Here is a 26943-nt window from a genome sequence, read left to right as displayed (position 1 = left end):
TTAACAGTGTCTTGTTCTTTTCTTGCATACATAATTAACAAGACCTACAATTGTCACAACACCTGCTAAGGCAGTCAGGCCAACCGCAGTTTTCAAAGTGATGTCTCCAGTGGTCTCGTGTCCTTTAGCCGCCTCAAGATCTAGAAAGGAAACAAGATATTGGAGTCACAGTCACGTTTATGTTATCACTTAATGTTAACACCTTACATATTACAGCTTTACATATTACAGCTTTTCAGAGAGGGGACTGAAATGCCGCTTCAAAGAACTCAAAGCTTTGAATAGGGTTTTATGCCTCCAGTCTTCCTTCCTCCTCCACTCCTGCCGTTCTCACTTGATGCTGGCTTTGGATCAATCTAGAACTAGCCGAGTTATACCTGGAAAGGACCTTGGGATGCCAGGGCATTGTTTACTAGCCTAACAAATAGGCTTTTGCCCCCTGGATACGAGATCTCAGATCACTTAAGACAGCTTTGTTTTAAGCTTCGAATATGATCTTGTGTGAAATATAAGACTGTTAAGAAAATGTAATCCAGTAGACTTGAGATGAAATTTGCCAATAACAGAAATATAATCCCTGTTATCTCTCACCTCTATGTCTTACTTTTAGGAATATATCCTGAATTTCTCATGCGGGAGTAACATCTACTTCAACAACATGCATCTGGAAACTATGAACTTTGCAAAATGATGTTATAAAAAGTCTTCAGGTCTTTTGTTCATCAGGTCACTATGAGTCATGTTTGATTCTACAGCAATCAACAACCACCACCACCATCCTATACAACTTAGCAGGTAGATATTTTCATGCCAAGATAAATAAGGTCTATTACAGAAGAATAGATGATCATGAAGGGACAACAAAAATCCCACTTTTTTATAAACCCCCATTAACGCTAGAGGCAGAAGCAAGCCATAAAAATTCTTAGCTTAGGGCAAACACAAGTGCCTCGGGTAAAGCCTGGTCTGTCCTTGAAAAGTAAATAACTAGTGTCTATGTGACACTAAAGTAAAGGTGGGCAAAGTAGTCAGCCCATCAAAAGTCAACCCACCAACCATAATCGCAATCCCCTGCCCTAACAGGGGCACTCAAAAGAGCTATAAAAGCAAGTGGGAGGGGAAACTCAGGGCTTTCCTCCTTCACCACCTTCCCGAGGAAGGAGAAAAGTCTCCATGCGTGGAAATATAATAAACACTCTTGAAATTTCATACGTGTTTTTAGATTTCTTTGAGGGTCATTTTGTGGGCAGAACAATCACATGTGTATGTCTTTCCAGAAGTTCTTTAGCCTGGAAGACTTAGAATCTGCAAAGAGACTATTTTCTTTCCTCTGTTTAGATTCACCATATGCATGTGTTATTTAGGGAACTCTGGTGGCCTAGCTGTGCTGCAGTTCCAAAGGTACATGTTTTGAATCTACAAGCTGCTCTGCAGGAGTAGGATGGACAATTCCTTTCTGTATGATTTATTGTCTGAAAAGCCCCTGGAAGGTCAGCTTTGAATCAATTCCAAGTTGATGGTAAATAGTTCTCTAGTGGGAAGGAATTCCACTGCAACACACACACACACACACACACACACACACACACACACACGTCCACACAGTTCAAATCTACCAGAATCTCTTTGGGAGAAAGATGGGCAGTCTCTTGTGTGGTTTACTACCTCTGAAAACCTGCTGGAGGGTCAGCTATGAGCCAGATCCAAGTTGACAGTATATAACTTGTGTTCTTTATTCATAAATGTTAAACTCCTGGCATTAAATTGTCAGGCTTTAAGCCCATACCTCTCAGCGAGTGACTGTCTGGCAACACGAGGATGGGTCCTGGAAGACTTACTATTTCTTCTTCAGTGGTCCCTGCAGCTGGAGACAACACTGAGTTAGTATTCCACAGATGCTTTCATGCACTAAGAGCTAACGCTCCTGGCTTCTCCATTTAGCTTTGCTTTTCTTTGCAGGAGCAGCCAAATGAGCTGGATTCTCAGGAAGAATTATACCACGTGAAGGTCTGAGACTTCTAAAATTGACAGTGTCACTTATGTGTTCCTGTGTAACCACTGAGTCAAGGCCTTGACAACCAACCGAGGCGTTGGAGGCAGTAGCCTAACCAACCGGAGACATCTCAGAACAACTGTAGAGCCAAATATGGAGGGGAGGGGAACCCCATAAAAGGGCAGACATAAGAACTTGCCCATCCAACTGAACAACCTACTCATGGTATACCATTAATTCCCAAGGGAGAGCTTCAGCTTTGGAGACCAAGGTCAACTTTTAAAAGTTGCCACCTAGTTGATTCTGATTCACAGCAACCTCATAGAGCCTCGTGGAGTTCTCAGCAAACTGTTCAAAAGTGGATCTCCACGGCCTTTCCTCCTCAGTGCCTCTGGCTGGGCTTAAGTCAACCTTTAGGTTAGTCAAGGGTTCTACCAGATGCCACCCAGGGACACTTAAGTGAAAAATATCATTAAAGGCTTCAGTTTTTAGAGACTAAGATTTGCTTTGATGTTTGTGCCATAGATTGAGTTGTGCACCCCAAATATGTTATTTGACCAAGCTATGGTTCTGTTTCAGATGAAAGGTAGTGATTATTTAGGGATCCCCCCCCCCAAGATCTGATAGATCAGGTGAAAGTATAGGAAGCCAATACTAAATATTTGTAATAAACCTAATGCTATTTCAGGATGTGGGAGAGGCACTGCAGGGTTCAAGCTGGAATTCACCCTGAGGCTGTAAGACAATCCTCAACTGTTTGCCCGATTCTTACATTGCATTTGCTAACCTCTCCCTCTTGAGTCTAGGGAAGATGTTCAATAGAAAGAGCTTGGCTTCATTTGCATTGAATTCTCTTTGTGATTTACTTCCTGCTAATTTTCTATCAAGATACAGGGAAGCTGGAATTGGGGCCCTTGGGTCGATGAAACTGCTGGCCTCCTGTCTGTTTTATCTCATTTCTGGTTGTCTGTCTCAATTATGAAAATACTTTACCCTCAGTCTGCAACATTCAAGGATGAAGGGTGAAACCCAGTACCCTGAATCCCATTACAGCCCTGATGTGATGTAAGGACTTTGCTTGGAGGGTGACCAGCAACAGCTTTTATAAGGCTTAAGCAGAAGCTAAATAGTACGGAGAGGATGTCATTTCCACCAAGAGCTAGGAGCAGAGCTGACCCTGCACTGGGAACCTCCAGCACAGAGGGTCCAGCCACATGGAGAGCTCCAGGAAGCCCTGAGTGCCCAGACTGCCTCCAGAATCAAAAAAGAGAAACCTTACTTTACAGCCACTTTAGACTTCCAGCCTCCTAAAGTGTCAAAGGATGTGTTTAGTAAAGCCACCCGTCTCCTTGTGCTGTTCTGTGATCTAGCAGCACTAGATAAGGAATTGACATTTACTTCGCCTGCTCCTTGATGATCCGGGGCAAGTCACAGAGCACAGAGGGGAATCGGGAGAACGTTTGTTGCAGATTAAGGCGCTGCAGTGGAAGTAGACCTGCAGATGGAAAAGCATTGAGTGGAATCAGCACATATTCACAGTCAGCCCATCTCGGTAACTGGCTAATCACCCACCAGGCTCGAGAGTGCTTGGTTCCCAGAGACAAAGGCAAAGGTCTTCACTTCAAACCGCTGGTAGTGATCAGGATGAGTCACAGAGGAGCCAACCTCATGGAAAGTCGTTTGGTAGTTGTCCAGGCTGTATTCACAACTAGGAGGTGAACATCAAGAGGAATGTGAGCTGCAATTTTCCTGCGGTCAAGTTCAGTGTCTGCTCAAGCATAGTCATGGGCTGTCTCTACTGCCATCTTATTTTGTACTTTGTTTCAAATTTTATCTTTTTCTGCCTTATCTTATGCAACAATATCTAAATATGTTTTACATGGTGGTTATGTGCTGTTGAGTTACCTGCTACTCTTAGCGACCCTGTGTACAACAGCCCTAAGCCCTGCTCTATCCTGTGCCGATCTTATTGTCTTTGACACACCCCATTACCCCAGTTACTGAATTAATCAGTCTTATCGAGGGTCATGCCATCTTGTGCCATCCCTACACCCTCCCAAGCATTACGTCCCTCTCCAAGGACTGGTCCCTCCTTGCAACATGCCCAAAGTATGTCAGATGAAGCTGCAGAATCCTTGCCTCCAAGGAGCAGCCTGGTCTCACCCTCTCCAGGACAAACTTGTCAGTTTTCTTAGAAGTCCATAGTTATGCATGATAGTTATGTTTCTATTGTATGAAGTCAATATCATTACCAGCTAAACTCACCAAGAGCCACAAGGAATAGGTGTATCATTTCCAAAGACTCTGGCTTATTTCTATTAACCTTATGTATTGGTTGTGTTCCAGGTACTAATTTAGGGCATATGTTTACCTCAGTGACAAAAGGGACATTTTCTGTAGTAGCAGATGGTAGTTAATGATAGAACTACTGTTGAGTTGGAACTGACCCACAGCTGAGACTCTAGTAGGTTTTCAGAGGCAAGAAATTGCAAAGGAAGGAATTGTCCATCTTTCTACCTTGGAGCAGCTGGTGGATTTGAACCATGCACTTTCCCATTAGCAATGCAATTCCTTACCACTAAGCCACCAGAGATCCCTATAGAACAGTATGCAAGCTAGAAAATACTAAGAAGTTAGACTAGGGTAAGTGGAGATTCTAGGAAGTCTAATAAAGTGAGGGAATGAAACGGGGTAATACAAGGACGTCCTCTAGTTTCAGGGCGGGAGTGTACCTGGAGGTTAGCAGTTCGCAACCAATTATAACTTCCTGAACTTAACCCACATCCAAGGGCAAATCTCTGGGTGCGTCGATGTCTGTCCTCTGTTCTTCCTATATTTATGAAGTGTACATTCAGTCACTTCATTACTGTGATGAGGTTTTGGGGTCAGTGTGTCATTCAGATTCCATTTCTACCACTTCCAGCTAGCCCAACATAGTGACAGTTTCCGTGTTCTTGAGAAAGTAATAGTTTGTGCTGAGAGTCAGGAGGCTCTAGTGTCTGTAAAGTACACTGTACTGTGCCAGGCAATATGGTGGGAGATGTTCAGTAAGGATTAAGGTGAGCAATCCATTCTCTTTAGATAATACAGGAATCCTCAGTGAAGCCTTGCTTGAGATTGAAGTGCAATCAAAGTGCAATAGGAAAGCATGTAACTCCATTGGACCAAGCAACCAGCTACTAAGAAACAGACTAACATCTCAGCCTTTGTGACCTAGAGCTCCTTCACAGTACATGTTGTGTCCCATCGAATTGACCCACTTTTTAGCAGGTTTACAGAGGCATAAATGATTTTGGAAGAGATTGCCCATCCTTTGCCCACACGACAACTGGGGGATTCGAACCACATGCCTTCAGGTTGGCAGTGCAGGTCCTTACCACTAAGCCACCACATAAGGGTTATTTATTCTCTTCACTGGTATGTTTTGATGGATTAGGCAGGCAACCTTGGGGCGCGTCGAGGACCTACCCATCCACAACAATATTCCACTGTGGCAAAGAGGCCGGGTCCATGGTAGTCGTGGCCCAACAGTCATCCATGGCCAGCTTGATGTTGGGGTCAGCTCTGTTTAGGACTTGCACTTCCATGTAGATTGGTTGGCGGAGGTATCTCACCAAAGGATACTCATGATCCCCATAAGGTTGTTGGTAAGAATTATCTGTAATGAGATGGAGACTTCTTCAGTAATTAAACGACTGATGGTTGTAACAGCAGCTCAAATAACATTACTCTTCAGAAACAGATTCATCTTGCAGAGGATTAAACCAAGCTACTCCCTGGAGGCAAGGATTCTGGGGCTTCATCTGACATACTTTGGACATGTTGCCAGGAGGGACGGGTCCTTGGAGAGGGACATCATGCTTGGGAGGGTGGAGGGACGGCGCAGGAGGGGGAAGACCCTCTATGAGATGGATTGATTCGGTGACTGGGATAATCGGGATGGGTGTGTCAGGCAGTGTGGTTGGCGCAGGATAGAGCAGGGTTTAGGGCTGTTGTGCATAGGGTCGCTATGAGTCGCAAACGACTCGACGGCACATAAACAACAAACAACAATTCCAACCTCAAAGTTTAGAGAAAAAGTTTCCTGAAAGTAACCACAGTTCCTGAGTAACAACATCTCACCTGGGTAGGTTCGGAGGCTCAGAGTAAGTGGGCCCGGCTTCACAGAAACCACTGGAGGAGGGAGACTTCCAATGTTGCTCTGTATCAGCATGTTATTGCCTCTGTAGTAGCACCTTACGGTCATCCTGTAAGTGACAGGGTGCTGGGTGGGTGGACAAGGGGGTACAAAGAACTTCTAAGGTTTATAGTACAGCTCGAGTCAAGCAGCAATTGTGCCTCCTACCTGAACTCGCTGTCTCTGGAAATTCTGCTCGGAAGATCAGCCCAGAGAGCGTGTATCTCGTTTTCATAGATGACTTTGTTTCCTTTAAACTTAAAGAGGTTTGAGAAAGTTGATTAAGAATCCAATTGTAACTTCCAAGATAGGTCATCACCTCCTTCCACCTGAAAACACTTACCGTGTGTCTTGTTCCACAACCATTCAGAGGTATGCTGAGTCGTACCAGCCCTGGGGTCTGGGCCTTGAAGAGAAGCTGGCACGATGAGTCTCTCACCCTGAGGGTGTCCAAGTCAAGAGATGGTTTCGTTTGGTGGCTGTAGACCTCGAACTCCATGAATCCATCCTGGGTACACAGCTCATCTGCAACTAGAGGTAAAGGTGGAGAGAAAAGCGTGTCTGCCAGGTGATGCCACCATTTCTTTGCCTTGGAGTATGGACGTGATAAGCTTTTAGTAAGCAAACCAGGATGTTTTAAGTCTTTATCTAGGAAGACACCCTGAGAGGCAGCTTGAGTTTCTTAGAAGAGGAAATCTTAAGGAGCCCTAGCAACAGGCTGATGGGGGGGAAAAAAAAAAAGATGGACAAAGACAGGAGGGGAAGGGGCCTGTGAGGTCGAGATGCGTAAAGTGAGAAGATTGAATACTGGGCTACAGAGATTTTAAAAAAACAAAATCAGATTGAGGTTTGGTATTCATTTGTCATTAGGCCCCTTCTTTCCAGATTCTCAAATCTTCAGTGGTTTGGGGAGGTAGAAAGTGAAGCAGAAACTAGTATTTTCTGGTTTGATTCTACTTGATTAAAAAACCCTCAAGATCAGAACCCAGGTGCAGAGGCCGTGTTGAACAAGAGATCTCTGATCAAACTGTAGGAGTTTCAGGGAAAACCTCAACTTGTAAGAAAGCCAAATTCGAGATTGGAGGCAAATCTTTTTGAAACAAAGACCCTTGTTATTGTGTGCTGTTGAGTTGGAACTGACCCATAGCTGACACTCCAGTGGGTTTTCAGAGGCAATAAATTGCCTGAGAGGAGATGCCCATCCTCCTCCCACAGAGCGGCTGGTGGATTCAAACCTCCTGCCTTTGGAAATGCGGGGCAGCTCCTTTCTACTTGGCCCACCTAGAGCTCCCTCTGGACCACATAGGCAGTGAAATACTTTACTACTAACAGAAAGGTTTTATCAGCCCTGACCCAGCAAGAGAGACATCTCAGAGGCCTGATTCCTAATTGTTGTTGCAACCTTGGCTGTTACAAGGATCACAGTTCTGTTCTACACGTGCAGCATCATCATCCACTGCAATCAACTGGACAGCAACCACTTTAGTTTATTCTTCTATGTATTTGGATTGAAGATCAACGTCAAGAATACAAAGATTCTCACCACTGGGCTGATTGACAGTATCATGAGTAAAGGATTGAGATTGTTAATAGCTTTAGTTTGCTTGGATCCACAATCACTCTTGGTATCAACAGCCAGGAAATCAAAAGACAAATTGCACTGGGAAAGTGCGGTCCAAGACCTCTCCAAAGTACCGAAGAGCAATCTTGTCAATCTGGAGACTAAGGTGTGCCTGATTCAGGCCATAGTCTTCACAATTACTTGTTATGCATCAGAAAGCTAGATAATGACTAGGGATCATAGTATTGAAGACTGAGCTGTGGTGCTGGAGAGAATATGAAATATACCATCAACTGCTAGGAGAACAAACAGGTTCGCCCTGCATAAGATCAAGCTGCTCCTTGGAGGCAAGAATTCTGAAGCTTCACCTGACATACTTTGGACATGTTTCAAGGAGGGACTGGTCCTTGGAGTGGGATGTCATGTTTGGGAGGGTGAAGGGACAGCGCAAGAGAGGAAGACCCTCAATGAAATGGATTGATTTAGTGACTGGGGTAATGAGGGTAGGTGTGTTAGACAAGATTGGCCCAGGATACAGCAAGGTTTAGAGCTCTTGTACATAGGATTGCTATGAGTCGCAGGCAACTCGACAGCAAACAACTGTTATTAGGTTCCATTGAGGTGACTACAACTCACAAGGACCCTTTGAACAATGGATCTGAACCTTTCTGTCCTGTACCATCCTCATCACTGATACTTGAGTCTGTGGTATGGTCACCGTGTCAACCTATCTTGTTAAGGATCTTCTGTTTGTCCACCTTTCCTGGTAGTTATCTTTTTCTAAGGTCTGGTCCCTTTTAACAACATGTCCAAAGTATGTGAGACCAAGTTTCACCATTGTCACCACTCAGAAGCACTGTATTTGCACTTTCTCCAAGAAACTTTTGTTTTTCTGACAGTCCATGGGCTATCCAGTTATTCTTCTCCAACACAACTCCAAGGCATTGAGTCTTCCTTCAGTCATCCTTATGCATTGTTCAACTTCCAGATGCATAGAAGTCATTGAAAAGACCGTAGCTTGGCTGACCCTATTATTTACTGTTGTAACAGTAAGTTTAATATTTCATATTGGTTTTAGCTTCAAACATAATACATTTCCCCTATATACCCAAGAATAAACACAGACAAGAAAGAAAATATGAAGTGTCTTTACCTACAGAAAATGGTGAATCACAGCGACACTCGGGATGAATTACCATGGATGGAGTTTCCTGAAGAAAGTCAAAGGTCAGCTTGAGTGAAGAGAAGAACTGATAGGATAGACATCTTGCAGAGATCTGAAATGAGAAAGGAATGTCAGTCTGCCACGTACATTTGAGTCCTGTGTAGTCTGAGGCAGGAAGGAATTATGTTGACTAGCTCCAGGGTGCACTCTTAACATTCTATTTCCCTGAAGCCATAATAAGAGGCACCTTGTCACATCTCCAGATCAAGATGCTTCCTCCAAAGCAGGAAATCAACTGCTTTAAACTTTCACCTTGATGTACCCAGGGGAGCCTGCTCTTTGTACTGGACCCTGAAGCCTAAATCAAGTAACACATCAAATTCCAGAGAAGACGAAGAGTGCCTCCCAAGCCAAAGCTGAGCAGAGTTACTATGGCAGACACATTCCCATGTAAGAACACCTTCTGGTATTCTAACAGTTACCATCAGCTGAGATGGTCAAGAATAAAGTTCTTAGCATTCTACAGAACTGGCAGCAATTACTATTGCAGAGACTCAAGAGGATTGATGTTGGAGAGTGAATTTCAGTTATTTTAATATCCATCCATGTGAGTAAAGTGATCAAATAAGACCTTCTAAATTTGCTTCTACTACCTTGGCAACTACAATCTGATTAAATCAGCCATTTTAGGATTACTTCATTTCCATCAAGTTGGAACAGACTCAGCTGACCTTCCAAATTTTCAGAGGCTATCAATCCCTGGAGGATATTACCCATCTTTCTCCCTGAGAGCTGTGAAGGGACTTGAACTGGCCACTTTTAGCTTAGGAGCACAACTTGCTGTGGACTAGGCCACCAGAGGATTACCTAAAGACTATCCCACAGAGATTTTTTTCAGAGTTCAGCTAATATGGTTGATCTGGAACTTACTTTTGTTTTGAGGGAACTTTTTCTGAAATGCAGCCTCAAGCCGTGAGTTGAATTTCTAGCCGTCCCACTGTCATGCAATTGGCTCACTTCAAAGCTCTTTTCCTCAGTGCTGACAGCTCTTAACTTCCCAGGGAACTCTGGTATGGTGAGAGCCACATGAGTGTCATTACAAGTCACGAGACCTGGATGGCATGACAAACAGATTGTCCACTTCAGCTTTGAATAACAACCCTAGAATGATGCCTTGCACAACTCAAGGGCAGCTTCCTGAAGCCTTACCTGTCACACAAATCATTCGTGATGAAAGGGTGATTGTCTGCCCAGGAGATTCATGCAAGAGCGTCAGAGGCACCATATAGAGTTGACTGTTACCTTGCTGGGTAGACAAGGAGGACAACAGTGAGAACTTGAGTCTCTAACCAGAGTTATAAGAAATAACTCAGTCAAAAGGACAGATACTGCATAAGGCCACTACTGTGGCAATGGGAGGGCAACTGAGGGATAGAGGAGGAGGGGAAGAATATGAAAAAAAATGAGTAGGCAAGACACTGTAAGGACCAACTTGAAGAACTGATAGGGACAATAGTCTTCATTGATAGTCCTGCCTGCAAAGCACATTATTCTGGATTTGTCTTTTGTTAGCCTGTTAATGACTTAAGAGGATCTCTGCAGAATATTACCAACTATTAAGTTCTAGGACAAACAAAATGCCTAAATTCTTCATCTCAAATCAGTGCCCAACATTTGAGTGTATGTTTTTTTTTCTTATATCCACTCCTTTTCTCCCCTTTTCCACCTTAAACAGTTACATTTATATATAGATTTATATATAGTTATATATATTAATAAGCAGGAGTGGCAACCACTTCTTAAACATGCCGCCAGAAACTATGAACTTTGATAAATGTTGATAGTTATAGAAAGGCTACAGGCCTCTTGTTTGGAGGGTCACTATGAGTTGTGCTCGACTCGAAGGCAATCAACAATACACACATTTTTATATGTACTTATAGAAATATTATGATGTTGATTATAATAATTATAATAGATTTAGTTATTATATTATATCATAATTATAATACAATTATATATATATATATATATATATATATATAATATTTCCTATATTCTATGTGGTTATGTCTCAGAACACTTGATTGTACTTATATGCAACCTATAGTTGGACCAGGAGGTAGTCGTCAGAACAGCGAAAGGAGGAGACACTGAATGGTTCAAAGTTGGGAAGAGTATACGCCAGAGATGTAGTCTGTCTCCATACCTTTTTAATCAGTATGCAGAACAGATCTGGGAGGCTGGGCTGTATGAGGAAGAATGTGGCATCAGGATTGGTGGAAGAATCAACAACCTGCGTTATGCAGATGACACAACCCTGCTCGCTGAAACTGAGGACCTGAAGCACTTGCTGCAGAAAAAGTCAAGGACTGCAGCCTTTGATATGGATTGAAGCTCAACATCAAGAGATTGTTTGGCTCCACAATCTCAATCAACACTCTTGGTATCAGCATCCTGGAAACCAAGAGATGAATTGCATTGGGAAAGTCAGCTGTCAGAGACCTCTCAAGGGTACTGAAGAGCAGTGATGTCACTCTGGAGACTAAAGTGCACCTGATCCAAGCCATAGTGTTTGCAATTGCTTGCTATGCATCAGAGAGCTAGACAATGAATAGGGATGATAGAACTGATGCCTTTGAGCTGTGGTGTTGGAGTATTGAATGGACTGTCAGGAGAATAAACAGGTTCGACCTAGAGAGGGTGAAGCCAGGCTGCTCCTTGGAGGCAAGGATTCTGAGGCTTTTTCTGACACACTTTGGAAATGTTGCAAGGAGGGAGCAGTCCTTGGAGAGGGAGAGCATACTTGGAAGCGTGGAGGGATAGAGAAAGAGGGAGACCCTTGATGAGATTGACTGATACAGTGACTGGGGTTATGAGGGTAGGTGTGTTGAAGACAGTAAAGTTGGCATAGGATAGAGCAGGTTTCAGGGCTGTTGTACATAGAGTTGCTGAATCGCAAGAGACTCGACAGCACATAACAAAGTGGGGAAAATACTACAGTTGGGACTTTCAGCAAGATGGCCTACTACATGAATAATCCAGGCCCCCTAAAACAAAGGCCCCAGAAAATGAAGATAAAAGATACATGATAATCTTGGAGTTCTTAACTTTAAAGAAAGTATTTGAAGAACAGACTGAAAAATACGACAGAATGCAAACACATCTGGAGAGAGAAGAACACTGAACTCAACAGATCTGACAACACAGCTGTTTTCAACCTTTGTAAGGAGCTCTCTGATCACCACTGGTTCCCAGAAATACAACAACGTCTACACCAGCAGTTTATGCCATGTTGGCAAGTTTCAATCTCCCCCTTTGTTTCCTATGTTGTTGATTGCCTTCTAGTCGAGCACGACTCATAGTGAGCCTATGAACAAAAGGCCTGAAGCCCCTGTACAAGTATCGACATTTCTCAAAGTTCATAGATTGTTTTCTATGCCCTCCAGGAACTAAGGAGAGATTCTTTGGTGCCTATTCACCAGGTGACTCGTGGTGCTCATTCATGCTTGTGTGCCTGGATCCATGTGAGGCCAGGTGTGCACCATTGTGGATGTGGCTCCAAGGGCCTGCTGTTCCATATTCAGATACTTGTGCTGTGATGCCCAGCCCTGTGGTGTGTTCTACCACCAAGGAGGTGGTCTAGCCTGTAGCCATCCTAAGAATGGAAGAAGCTTCATCTGGATAATATTCCTGTCCTGCCAGTGCAGGAAGTGGTCAAGAACATAGTAGGATGCCCTATAGATTCAATGCAGGAAGCACATCCCCATCAAGCTTACAGTGGCCAAGTCTCCATCTCTTGGAGTTAGCTCCAGGTACTGTACCCAATTGGCAGCAACTGCCCTCGGAAGGACACCTCCTGTGGATCTAGTACCAAGGGCACATCAACCTCACAACTGGAAGTACACACTCTTACTAGGGCCAGGGTAGTGTACTGTAAACTAAACTAGCACCCTGCCTACAACTTCTCTCCTGGTCTGATAGAGACCGAGAAGATATATATAGATGTGTCAATGGGCACATCACTCTCATTGTGGGGGGACCCATGTGTTCACCATCATCCTTGTACACATCTACTGGACCCCATCTCAGACCAGTCATCTTGCCTCCACCAGCCTCAGCAGCGGCTAGAGCATCCAAGTACCGCTCCCTTAGGTGCCCACCTCCATTGCTATTTCTTATATCCCTTCTAATTTTTTTCCTTTGCAGTCTAGACCTGTCTCGGTCTTTTGACTATTTTGTTCCCACCTGGCAAGAGACAACAGTATCCATACTGCCCAGCCACACATGCACTTCCCACAGATTCATCCACTGAAGAGAACACACCTGCTCCTTTGCCAGCTAACCCGAGACAGATTCCCCCTTTGCTTGTTGTATATGAAGATCTAGCAGAGCTGCATTCACTCCTCTATCATGTGCATTAGAGGATCCATCCAGTGCCATTGTGCAAGTTCCAACACATAGCGACCCTCTATTGAGTTCTGACGATATACATCTTAAGGAGACTGACCATCTTTCAGAAGAGCTGGTGAATTTGACCTGATATTTGATCAGCAGTCCAATGACTTACACTCCACCACCAAGGTGATTTACCAATGAACACGAAGTGAAGGACTTAAGAGCTACATATGATCTCAGTCCCAATTTCATCATTCTTAATAGGAAGTAATCAACTTTATATGGAAAGCAAATACTCAGATAAGCAGAACACTGAGGAAAAACTAGAGAGTTAATACTTCCCCAATGTCAAAGTTTACTACATGACCACAATACTCAGAACATTGTAAAGGTACATAACACCTAAGAGCAATGGAATAAAAGAATCCAGAAATACATCAACTGTCCATAGCTGGATGGATTTAACAGATGAAATCCACTGAGTAGAGGAATGGACCCCATTAATGATGTTAGGATTGGATATCAATTTGCAAAAAAGAAAAACAAAATCATTACCTTTTGCCACATGAACAAGACAAGTCAAGGACCCAAGCAGAAAATTAGCTAAGCCAAGGAAATTCTTGCCCTAAAATACCATGAATAGATCACTGTGTAGATCATAACAAACTATCGCTGACTCTAAGAATGGGAATGAATCCCAGAACACTTGATCGTTCTAATGTGAAACATACTTGGACCAGGAGGCAGTCATCAGAACAGAGCAAGGGAACACTACATGGTTCAAAATTGGGAAGGGCGTACGCTAGGGATGCATCCTATCTCCATACCTTTTCAACCTATATGCAGAACAGGTTATCCGGGAGGCTGGGCTCTATGAGGAGAAATGTGGGGTCAAGAATGGTGGACGATTTATCAACAATCTGCATTATGCGGATGACACAACCCTGCTTGCTGAAGCTGAAGAAGACCTGAAGCGCCTGCTGCAGAGTGTCAAGGGCTGCAGCCTACAATATGGATTGAGGATCAATGTCAAGAAGACAAAGATTCTCACCACTGGATGGATGGTGAAGAGATTGAGATTGTACACAGCTGTAGTTTGCTTGGCTCCATAGTCAACAGTCTTGGCACCAGCAGCCAGGAAATTAAAAGGTGCATTGCCATGGGAAAGTCTGCTGTTAGGGACCTCTCCAAAGTACTGAAGAGCCATGGTGTCTCTCTGGAGACTAAGGTGTGTCTGATACAGGCTATGGTCTTTGCAGTCACTTGTTATGCATCAGAGAGCTGGACGGTGACCAGGGAGGATAGAAGGAGAATTGATGCCTTTGAGCTGTGGTGCTGGAGAAGAGTATTGAGAATACCATGGACTGCTAGGAAAACAGATTTGTCCTGGAGAGGGTTAAACCGGGTGGCTCCTTGGAGGCAAAGATTCTGAGGCTCCGTCTAACATACTTTGGACATGTTGTGAGGAGGGACAGGTCCCTGGAGAGGGACATCATGCTTGGGAGGGTGGAGGGACAGCGCAGGAGAGGAAGGCCCTCTATGAGGTGGATTGATTCAGTGACTGGGATAATTGGAATGGGAGTGTCAGAGACAGTGCGATTGGCACAGGACAGAGCAGAGTTTAGGGCTGTTGTACATAGGGTCACTATGAGTCGCAGGCGACTTGACGGCACATAACAGATCACAAAAAAAAATGCAGGCAGCTGAGAATAAACTAAACAACTATGTCCTAAAAATTAAAAATCCTGGTATACATAAGGCTTCTCCATATGAGGAAGAACACTTGAAGATTGGAAAGAACACTTGACAATGGTATCTTACAAGGGACTCATTTCTAAAACTTATAGAAGAAACAACCCTTCAATAAAAACTCAGTGTTTTTTTTTTTTTAAAAAAAAGACAAAGACAATGTTCAAAGATAATTCAAGGATTATCAGGACACACATGAAGAAGGCTTGAGGTAGTTATTCTCTGATTGCCATTCTGTTGGAACGGATTTATAGATCAGTCTCCATTAGGGTCTGAGACTAAATCATACAAGAGGTTGCTTTACTTCTGTCATTAGCTGTTATGTAATCTTGTATTGTAACCAACTCATAGCTCACTGCCCAGCAGGCTTTCAGAGTCAAACTCCACCCATGCTATTTGCAGCCTACCTTTCTTCCATAGAGCAGCTGGTGGATTTTACGTGTATGCCTTTGGGTTGGAAGTACAACTTCTTCCATTTGCTATTAGATTGGCAAAGCTACAAGATCGATCTAAATAAGGTCGTTACAGTCCAACTATAAGTTCAGTGAGACAAAAATCAATGTGGATGATGTTATGCAGAGACTGGAACTCACATTGCTAGTGAGGGTGCAAAATGGTGAAGCTACTATGAGAAAGTTTGGCAGTTCGTTAAAAGGTGTAAGGTGGAATATTTGACCCAGTAATTCTACAACTAGGCATTTATTCTAAAGATATGCAAACTGCATCACAAACTGACATACTCATACCTATATCAATTGCAGCATTTAAACTGGCAAAGTTGGAAAGAATCCAAGTGTCCAACAGACAAATGGTTAAGAAACTGGCTAAACCCAAACCAAAATTTGTGAAATACTGTGCAACCTGAATGAAGGAGGAACAAATTATACTGAGCGACACAGTCAGTTCTAGAAGGACAATTATGTTTTCAGATCACTAATATAAAGAGGTAGGAAAATGGTTTGCACAGACAAAAGCAATCTTAAAGGGTTTTTCAGGGATGAGAGCAAAAACTCAGTAGATACATTGGGTAGAGGGAAAGGCAATATTCCTTAAGTGGTTAGACATTGTAATTCAGTGAATTTTAATGTAATAAAGCACAATGTCATGAGTGATTGAGTTAAAAGCCAGTATGATTTGTAAACAAGTAAATAGCTCTTTTCTAGATAATTTTGAATGCTCTTAAGAGGCAAAGATGGTAAGACTTCATCTCATGCTTCAGGCATGTCATCAGGAGGCCCAAGTTCTTAGAAATGTCATGCTTGGAAAAACATGGTTTTTCAAAGATGGAAAGAAAGACTCACAAGACAAATTGGCACATGGATTCCAACAATACATTTGAGCGTGGCAGAGACTGAGGGTAGTGCAGGGCCCCGCAAGAGTTGGTACAAGTTGTCGTTGATGCTGTGGACAGTAGTAGTAATTTTAAGTACTACTGTTCAATTTTAAATTTAATTTTGAGTAAACTCCTAAAAGCAAAACCGTGTGGCTGATTACTAGTTGGAACTCAATGGCCTGCTGAGTTTATGTTAAGAAAAAAAAAAAGGCATGGCTTCACTGTAGGCATCAGCCCTCAACAAGGTGTCTAATTATTGCAAGTATTGGATGTAATAGTTATAAAAAGCTTTATAAAAAGCTGCAAGTTTGATGTGTCTGTGTTACCTAGAGCTGATTCTTCAGAAGTTTGAATAAAAAAAGGCTATAAGTTGGAGGCTAGAGATAGAATTTTGCATGATGACTTATTAATTTCAAATACCTTTAAAAACCTGACCATCAGGTGTATACATGGACCTCACTTGCTCAACTACACAGGAAAAAGATTGACTATCTGTGGAAAGACTCAACGGAGAAGCTCAATAACAGAAGTCAAAACAAAGCCAAGGGCTGACTCAAGTGCAAGTTCTAATGTAAGTTGAAGAAAACAAGTCCATGAGAAAATAGGACTTTATTCCATCTGAATTTTTTAAAAAATCTCAATTTTGATACAATAAATGCTAATGATTGGAGATGAGTTGTAAGATGGCATCAAAGATAACATCCATGAAGAAAGCAGAAGACAATTACAAAGATGGGGGAGAAAGAAAAGACTCAAAATGGGTATCAGAAGAGACTGAAACTTGCATTAGAACATAAAGAGATTAAAGCAAAGGGAAGAAGTGATGAAGAGAAACAGATTCAGAGGGAAGCTCGAGAAGCAAAAACAAATATGCAAAGAGCTTGAGTTAGAAAACCAGAAGGGGAAGGGATGCTCAACATTTCCAAAGCTGAAGGAACTGCAGAACAAATTAAAGCCATGATCTGTAATACTCAAGGATTGTATGGGCAAAATCGTGGATGATGCAGGAAGCACCAAAACAAGCTGAAAGGAATACATAGTGACTGTATCAAAAAGAATTGTTCTACACCGAGACATTTTAAGCAGTTATATGAGAAGGGGTAAAGGATATGGGAAAGATCTGGTGAGGACCTGAAGAGACAGGGTAATAGTGGGCATAGTCCAATGGTGATTAATGTTAGAAAACAATGGATAAGACTGAATGAAACACAATGCTAATGAAGTGTTAAATAATGTATATGAACTTTGCAAACCATTTTAAAAATAGTTTATAAACAAGACTAAGATGCACGAAGGTTTTTTGAAGTGGCATATGACAAGAACCAATGGTAATGAAAGAAAAGGTTCTGGCAGCATTGAAAGCATTGGCAAAAAAATATGGCCCCCAAAATTGATAGAACATTTATGGATGTTTATCACCAAACAGATGCAGCCCTGGATGTGCTCACTAGTCTAGTCCAAGAAATTTGGCAGACAGTTACTTGGTCAACTGTAAGAGTTCCCTATTTATTCCCATTCCAAAAGAGGTGATCCAACACAATATGGAACAAAATGAACCATGTCATTAATATATGCAGGTCAAAAACAGTCATCTAGTCAGAATCATATGCAGGTAAAATCTTGAAGATTTTAAGATGGTTAGAACACTCCATCAACAGGGAACTGCCAGAAATTCAAGAAATTCAAACCGGATTCAGAATAGGCCTTAACACAAGGAATAGTGTTGCTCATGTCAGATGGATCTTACTGCTGTAAGATGTTCACTTGTGTTTTATTATATGAGACGTGTTTAACTGTTTGGATCATAACAGATTTTAACATTAAGAAGAATGTGAATCCCAGAACAACCTACTGTGCTAATGTGAAACTTATGTATTAAGAAGCTGTAGTCCAAACAGGACAAGGGAACATTATAGGATTTAAGATGAGGAGAAATATGTCAGGGCTGTAACCTCTATCTCTATTCACTGTATTGATTACATCTCACCAAGGGGCGGGGCGGGGATCCTCACCACTGGTCCAGTAGGCAACATCATAAATGGAGAAAAGGTTGAAGTTGTTCATGATTTCATTGTTGATGGTGATACAGAAATATTTGCACACCTACCTTATAGTGAGTCACTCCAGTGGCGTTGAATGATGCTTGCAGGATGAGCTTGCCTTTATCAACCAGGATAGTATATCCTTGTTGTAAGGCTTCGACAAGAGTCAGAATTCGGACTGGATCACCAACCTTAAGAATCCATCCCCGCAGAGAATCTATCTGTAGTAAAAAATCTTCATTGAGACAGCTTGTGCTCACTTGAACCCGAGACTGTTACATGAGCCCATGCAGTCTATTTTTTTATCAGGATGAAAGCATGCAAGCTCCCCTTTCAATGTAGAATGGAAGTTTTTAATTCAATGTTACTAAGATGTATTAAAACTTAAAAGCTCATTCCATACCATGACACTGTCGTGGAAACCAGGGAAGTTAGTCGAGAAGGTAAACTGGAAAAAGAAAAGTCATATGAGGTTTTGATTTGGAGGAGAAAATTTCTTAGGCTATACCACTTGTCAGCATGTCAAAGACCAAAGTAGTTGCTGTGCAGTTTTTATCAATATGTCTAATCAGAAAATACTAATTCCAGTTATATTATTATTAAGTGACATCGAGTTGCTTGCTCTTGTTAACAGCTCTAAACCCTGCTCTATCTGTGCCAACCTCATCTCTTACTCACCCAGCCTTATTACCCCAGAGTCAATCCCTCTTATCGAGGGTCTTCCCCTCTTGCATTATCACTCCACTTTCCCAAGCATGATATCATCCCTCTCCAAGGACTGGTACCTCCTTGCAACATGTCCTAATATGTTGCACAGAGCTTCAGAATCTTGCCTCCAAGGAGCAGCGTGCTATACTCATTAAATTAGGTACCAGTGAGTTGAGTACAGCCCATAGCAACCCCATCAACAGATCTGAACTCTATTCTATCCTATGCCATCTTCACAGTTTCTCACACACTTAGGTCCATTGCAGTAGATCCTCTACCCGGCTGGAGGCCTTCCTCTTTTGCCAATCCTCTACTTTTTCACACTTGATAAGCCTTTTCCAGAGCATAGTACTTCCTAGCAACATGTCCAAAGTATCTGAGAAGAACTTTCTTATCTAAGGAGCACTCTGTATGCACATTCTCCAGGACATTTTGTTCTTCAGGCAGTCCATAGGACAATTAGTACTTTAACACCACAACTCAGAGGCATAAATTCTTGTCTTTAGTCTTTGGTCAGCTCTCAGATGCACAGGTGATTGAAAACTCAGTTTGTGGAGGTCCCAATGGCAGACATTTCCCTACATCTCCTGATCTCCTGACTGCTGGTACAAAAGATGTTGACTGTGGGTCCAAGAATTCAAATATCAAGTTGTTAACTGTTTCAATCTTATTCCCAGAAGCAAGTCATTTCACTGCTTGGCGCTTTTGAGAACAAAATAGAGTGGCAGAATCTAAGTTCCCTTTCACGTGTTAATTGATTGGCACACTGTATCCTTACACATTTCTAAAGAAATAAGATGCCATGCTAAAGCCATTCATTTCCATCAATATTAAGATCGAATGTGAGTGTTAATGTTTAGTTATACATTGTAAGTATTACTCGTTTTAGACATTAAGTTCCATGAAGGTATAATTGGACTGTGTTATACATTTGCTGTATCATCTAGCACATGAAAAAAGATTTCTGGTAGTGCAATCTTTAAGTGCTCAGATACTGAATAAAAGAACAGGAATCCAATGGCTTAGTGATTTGTTCCTGCAGAGAACAGTTTAGGAAATCCTGTTGAAAAGTTCTGCTGTATAACATGGAGCTGTTGATTGTTTTTAATAGAGCAATTAATAGGTATTCAGTTTGTTAGGACACTGATAAAATTGACACCATCCACAGAATCTTTCCTGTTGGCAAACAATATCCTAAGAAGATTATGCGTCTTAATTTTTTTAAAGTTGCTCAACAAGCTAAGCATTGTTCCCACGATTTTTAAATAGCACTTCAGCATGGTCTAGCAATGAAAAGTCACACATCAACTAAGTTGTGAATGCAAGCTTAAAATTCCCAAGTCCAGGTTACAATGTAAACACCATTACATTACAAAACGATTATAATTTAAAGATTAAAATTATCTTCACCTAGGACATCTGAAGACCCCTTCCCCATAGTAATATGAGCAGTCAGCCTGCTTCACTCACAGACATCAACTTCTTGGTGCAGTCTGTCGCTCCTGTAAACCACCTAGATGAGGCCTCTTCTGCCCAACAGCTGACCTGATAAACCTCTTGGTGTGTAGCATTATTTTTGTTCACAAGTCTGATGGTAGTCTGGTATTTTTGATCCTGTGTACAGATGGAGTAATGAGAATTGAGTCAATGCCAGAACTTTAAGGGAGAAAAGAATTCCAGAATATTAGCTGACCCCCAAACCCTCAAAGTTATAAGTCCTCAAAGACATTTCATACACCAAAATATTTAACTAGCTCTCTTAAAAGACAGCCGCAGTGGTCTAGTCTGCAGGGAGTTGTGCTACCAGCCCAAAGGTAGATGGTTCAAATCCACCAACACCTCCACAGGAGGGAGACGGCTACTCTCCCTATGGTAGCCTCTGAAAACCCACTAAAGAGACAACTGTGAGTTGGTTGTAACTTGACCATGAGTGTTTGAGCCCTTTTAGGAAAAAAATAGGGAGAAACTGCTATAAACATCCATTAGCAATTGGAACATGGAATGTATCAAGTACGAATCTAGGGAAATTGGAAGTTGTAGAAAAATGAAATAGAACTCTTTTTAAAGATTTCATCATGGGCATTAGTGAGCTGAGGCAGACTGAGACTAGCCACTTGGAGTCACACAATCACCTTATTTATAATTCTGAAAATGACACATTGAATGGTATTGCACTCATAGTCGAAAAGAACATTTCTAGACCTACCCTGAAGGACAATGGGATACTATCCTTGCATATCTAAGATAATACAACTATTATTCAAATATACACACCAACCAAGAAAACCAAAGAAGAAATTGAGTGCTACTAACTTTTGCAATCTGAAATTTATTGAACATGCAACAGAGATTCTTGCATAATTGGTGATTATGTGTAAAAATTGGAGACGAAGGTCTGGTAGTTGGAAAAGGTGGCCTTCGAGACAGAAATGAGACTGGAGATTTATTGATAGAATTTTGTACGAATGGGAAATTAATTGCAAGTACTTTTAAAAAACAATGCCAACTCTATGTTGAACTCGTCTGATAGTTTATATAGGAAATAGAATGACTACATCTGTGTGAAAAGTGGAGAAACAGTGTCAGTGGTTAAAACAAGGCCAGGTGCTGACTGACTCATGTGCAAGTTCAAATTGAAGCTAGAGAAAATGAAGTCTGAGAACAAAAAACAACCTTGAGTCTCACTGGAACTTAGAACCCATCTCAAGAATAGATTTGATGCACTGGACAGTAATGGCAAGACTAGTAGTAAGATGAAGGTTATCATTCCTGAAGAAAACAGAGGTCATTACAAAGACAGGGGAGATAGAAAAGACCAAAATGGATGTTAGAAGATACTCAAACTTGTACTGGAATGAAGAGAAGACAAACAAGGGGATGAAATGACAAAGTGAATTGAACAGAAGTTTTCAAAAGGCAGCTAAGATGATCAAGCAAAATATTATAATTAAGTGTACAAGGAGTTGGAGTTAGGGACTCAAGAGAAAAGAACATACTCAGCCTTTCTCAAGCAGAAAGAACAGAAGAACAAATTCAAGCCTGGAGTTACAATACTTAAGGATACTATGGGAAAATCTTGAATGCAAGAGGCATCAAAAGATGGAATATACAGAATCACTATACCAAGAAGAAATGATCAACACTGAACCATTTCAGGAAGGAACATATGATCAGGAACCAATTGTATTAAAAGGAAAAATAAAATCCAGGCTACCCTGTAGGCATTGGCAAAAATGAAGCCCCAGGAGTTTTTAGGTTATCTATTAAGACATTTCAACAAATAGATGCAGTCCTGGATGTACTCATTAGTCTATGTCAAATAATTTGAAAGACAGCTACCAGAAGAGATTGATATTTGTTACCACTTAAAAATATGTGATCCAGAATGTGGAAATTATAGAATATAATCCAATATCATATGTAGTATCTTGGGGATTATTTTTAAAATTATTGGAACAGTATGTCAATAAAGACCTGCCAGAAACTCAAAGTAGAGTCAGAGTCTGTGTCAGATGGATCTTGGTTGAAACCAGGAGAATGCCAGAAAGGTGTTTGTCTTTTCTTGACTATGCCAAGGCATTTGACTGTGTGGATCATACTAAATTATGGGTAACATGAAGAATGTAAATCCCAGACCACTTAATTAGGCCCATACAAAATCTATACTTAAGCCAAGAAGCTGTTGTCAAAATACAACAGGAGAACACTATGATTTAAAAATCAGGAACAGTGTGTCCGGACCATATCCATTCTCCATAACTATTCAATCTGTGTTCAGCAAGTCATTAAAGAAACTGGATGATATGAAAAACATGGCATCAAAAAAAAAGAAAAACATGGCATCAAAATTAGAGTAAGGGTCATTAATAATCTGTCATTCAGATGCCACCACCATATTTGTAGAAAGTGAAGAGTTGAAACACTTGCTACAGAAGATCAAAGACCACAGCCTTCAGTTTAGATTACATCTTAATATCCAGAAAATGAGAAGCCTCACATCTGAGAATTCACACATCATGGCGAACACCACCATGCTGCCTACCATGATAAATGGAGAAAAGTTGGCAATTGTCCCGTTTTCATTTTACCTGGATCCACAATCAACACTCATAATTAACAGCAGTCAAATAGAAAGCATAGCATTGGTGAAATTTGCTGTCAAGGATCTTTCCAAAGTTCTCAAGAGTGGGGATATGGGTTGTGTCTCGTCCGAGCTATGTATTTTCAATTGCTTCGTATGCATTTGAAAGTCAGATAATCACGGTAACAGAATGGCTGCTTTTGAACAGAGTTGGAGGAGAGTATGGAATATCCCATGGACTGTCTGTCCTGGAGGAAATATAACTAGAGTGCTCCTTTGAGGCAAGGATGGTGAGATCTCATCTTACGTTTTGAGCATATGGTCAGTCTTTTCAAAAAGGGCATCAGGATGAGAAAGACAAGGCCAGAGAAAGGACCAGTGACTGTCACAATGAGCTGGAGCCTATCAGGGATTGGGATACAGGAAAGGATACAGTTCACATCTGTTATGCATAGGGTTTCTATGCATTGTAGTTGATTAGATGCCCCTTGGATACACTGCTAAGAACTCATTGCCGGTGAGAACAGTTCTCCTTGAGTAGCAGGGATCAGAGTTCAGTTTTTGTTTTTCCCTTCCATCTACCCTATGTCTGGGTACCCGAGTTCTAACTTGGTTACTTCAAACCTTCTAAACTCACTGAGCATTAACCAGGTTGAGACATCTTTGATATTACCCTCGTCTTCAAAGAGCTCAGTCTCAAGTGAGGGTTGCCCAGTCTTCTCTGAAGAGTTAAGATAGTAACTATCTTATACTTTGTGGGCCATGTGCTGCTTGTAGTTTTAGTTAAAGTAGTGAGATTAGTTTTAGTGAAAACCAGCCTCAGTTTGGGGACCATGGCAAATTGGCTGTGGGCTGAATCGGGCATTTAGAGAGTCCTGGTTTGACACAAAAGAGTCTAGTGGCTGGGTGGTTAAGTGGTTGGTTTAAATCCACCAGCTTACTCTGCTGGAGAAAAATGTGGGCTTCTTGTTTCTGTGGTGAACTTCGTTATGTACTGCAGAGCTGCAACCAACCACAGCTGACCCTCTGGAGGATTTTCAGGGGTAATTAATCCTATGGTAATAGCCCATCCTCCTGTGGAGTAGCTGGTGGCCTTGAACCACATGCCTTTGGGATTGCAACACAGCTTCTTGCCACTAGACCACCCTTTGAAACCTTATGGGGAAGTTTTACTGTCCTATAAGGGTAACTTAGGTTGCATTGATCCAATGGCAATGGGTTTGGTTCGTGTTATCTAAAATAATACAACTCTAAGCTCCCCAAAGCTGGGAAAGTCCTTTCAAAGGAAGAAGGTGAGTCAATGGTCACAAGACCACATGGCGACTTCACAGCACACTCACAGGTGGGGGGGAGGTCTCAAGGACCAGATGACTCAGCATTTTTAGAATCCTTCATAGTCCAGGGTCTGGGAAAGTCCGATGTTTAGACTGTAGATTGCTTGCAGACCCACATGTATGACGTGGCCATGTCAATCCTTAGGACCTACTTCTTCAAACCTACTTAGCTTGTACTTTGCAAGTTCCCCAGTGAAACTTTTGGAGGCTAAAGCTGGGTTACTTCTGTCTTAGGCCATTCTTATTGCTTGTAATCTCGGTTGATTAAGAACATTTCTTGGCAATGGAGAAAATCCTACTACTCACCTGTGGATTGTCTTCCAACCCCTGTTTTTTTTTTTTTAATTGAACACTTATCTATTTTTCCAAACCCAACCTAGCTTTTTATTTCATGTTGTAGATTACAAGTCGGTAGTGTTTAGTCAGTTTTCTTCAGGCGCTGTGCTAAGCCCTCTGCTGGCATTCTATCATGATCCCCAGTCACCTATGGAGGCGACATTCTCTTTTAGAGGGATAAATAGAGGCTTATAAGATTATACTATTACATGGCAGAACTTGGCTTAAAGTCAACCTAATTTTCTCCAAGATTGTAACCTAAGCAATATTGACATTTTTTGGCCTCAATCTTGTTTTAAGTGTGTCCGATGCTTTGTAGAATTTTCAGGAAACAGCTGTGATTGCTACTCACTAAATGACAATAGAAATTCCTGAAGCTGTGATAATTTAAGGTGTGTCTCTAGACAATTTCAAGTTATCTCCTAGGCAGGTGAAAATTGCTTCCAGTTGCGAATCATTAAGACATTTATAAGACTGTATCCATAATTGCCAGGTTACATTGCTTCCCTAGTGGAGCTCTGGTAGCACAGTGGCAGTAAGCTGTGCTACAATCTCAAAATCACATAGTTTGAGGTCACCAGCTTCTCTGTAGGAGAAGGATGGGCTATGTCCTCCCATAACCCACTGGAGCGTCAGCTATGGGTTGGTTTCTACGTAATAGTACACAACAATATTGCTTCCCTAATTATTTCTAAAGCAATTACTTACCACTTTCCTGGTACAGTTGTCATACGGGACCCTCAAGGTGAGATTTTCTGCTTTCATAACATCAGTGCAGTTTGGTATTTGAAGACCAAGGGAATCTAAAGAAGCCAAAGAAGGTTTAGTTAAGTGGTGGCTGAGAAGATTTGAGACAAAACTCAGTGACAGAGCCAGCCAAAACTATAGCCACAACTGCCAAGCCAAAGAAGGGCAATTCGATATCTCCATTTTTTACTGATCTGACTAGAAACGAAGACGAGCTTTGAGAGCAGCTGGGATGACTCCCAACGGACTCCTGAGAGGAGTGTCAAGGGAAAAAAAAAAAAAAATCAGCTCTTCCACTCCATGTGGGATAATGCAAATCACAGAATGGTGGTATGGAAATTGGATGTAAAAATGCTCCACACAGTTGATATTTTGCTCACCTAACAAAAGGTCCTGACTCAGAGTTAAAGGCTTCCTACTAAACGAGCCTGAAATTAAGTAATAGCCATCACGTACCTACTACAGATGCATCCCATTTCTTCGTGTTGAGGCCTTTGGGAAACTTCACTATCATTCCATCCTCATTGCAAGAGGCAGTTCCTGGAGAACAAAGAAAACACTTGGGGCCTCCTTGCGCTACAAAGAGCTTATTTCTTACCACAGTGCATTCAGACACCCCTTCTGTCCCTCAGATTGGGAAAGAATGCTAGTTGGGAGAGGTAAAAACGTCGTTTACTTTGAGTGCTCGCTAATTGGAACAGACAGCTACAATACAACACAACAAGGCCTGTGAGGAAAGTCTCAAGTTAGTGCCCAAGACTCTCCAGCGAGTCTGGATTTATGTTGACAAGAGCCAGCTTGTCAGAGCTTGATGGGAACTTAAAAGAGTGGGAACTGTAGGCCCGAAGAACTTGAAAATCCAGAGTAAATTCAAGAATGTATTTCTGCCACCTGAATTCTACTGTACCATCTCTGGCTCAACTAACATGTTTGTGAAAGCTTCCCATTTCTTACTGCTGTGATTTTGTCACTTGTTTTTTTTAATTGGTTAGGGGTTGATGTGGGAAATGCTTGCTGTTCTCAGCTTGAAGCACTAAGGGTACAGAAAGCAGTATAGATCTGTTATACAAACATTTTCATTTAGCTGGTAGAACAAATGAAAGACCTGACTGAGGTGAAGAAGAATGTGAATGGAGATTGCCTGATTCAGGTGTATGTTTCCTGCCCAACGAGGCACCCCCAGCCACGTTCTGTTCTTCATACTAAGAGTACTTCCCTCACCCAAAAGACGTACCTGGGAAAGTTAAATTTGCCAACTGAGAAACGTTAACAGCAGCGCTCACCGATGACAGAAGGGTGAAGACCAGAAAAAATAACAT

At 41.8% G+C, this 26943-nt stretch overlaps 1 protein-coding gene across 1 annotated transcript; it reads right to left on the bottom strand.

Annotated features, from left to right (window-relative positions):
- ZP2 (zona pellucida glycoprotein 2 (sperm receptor)) lies at positions 1 to 26943 on the bottom strand. Its single transcript, XM_006892703.1, has 15 exons — positions 26859 to 26943; positions 26081 to 26164; positions 25586 to 25680; positions 18484 to 18639; positions 10106 to 10202; positions 9827 to 10008; positions 8885 to 9008; positions 6514 to 6701; positions 6339 to 6427; positions 6116 to 6240; positions 5462 to 5651; positions 3566 to 3701; positions 3392 to 3488; positions 1787 to 1864; positions 1 to 140 (listed from the first exon to the last, which is right to left on the bottom strand). Exons 1-15 carry the CDS (start codon positions 26941 to 26943, stop codon positions 1 to 3), a joined length of 1866 nt encoding a protein of 621 aa, XP_006892765.1.

This window comes from Elephantulus edwardii, unplaced genomic scaffold (genome assembly GCF_000299155.1).
Source record: "Elephantulus edwardii isolate Elephantulus edwardi_28Jun2011 unplaced genomic scaffold, EleEdw1.0 scaffold00117, whole genome shotgun sequence".
Classification (NCBI taxonomy): domain Eukaryota; kingdom Metazoa; phylum Chordata; class Mammalia; order Macroscelidea; family Macroscelididae; genus Elephantulus; species Elephantulus edwardii.
This window is presented reverse-complemented; position numbering and strand designations above follow the sequence as displayed.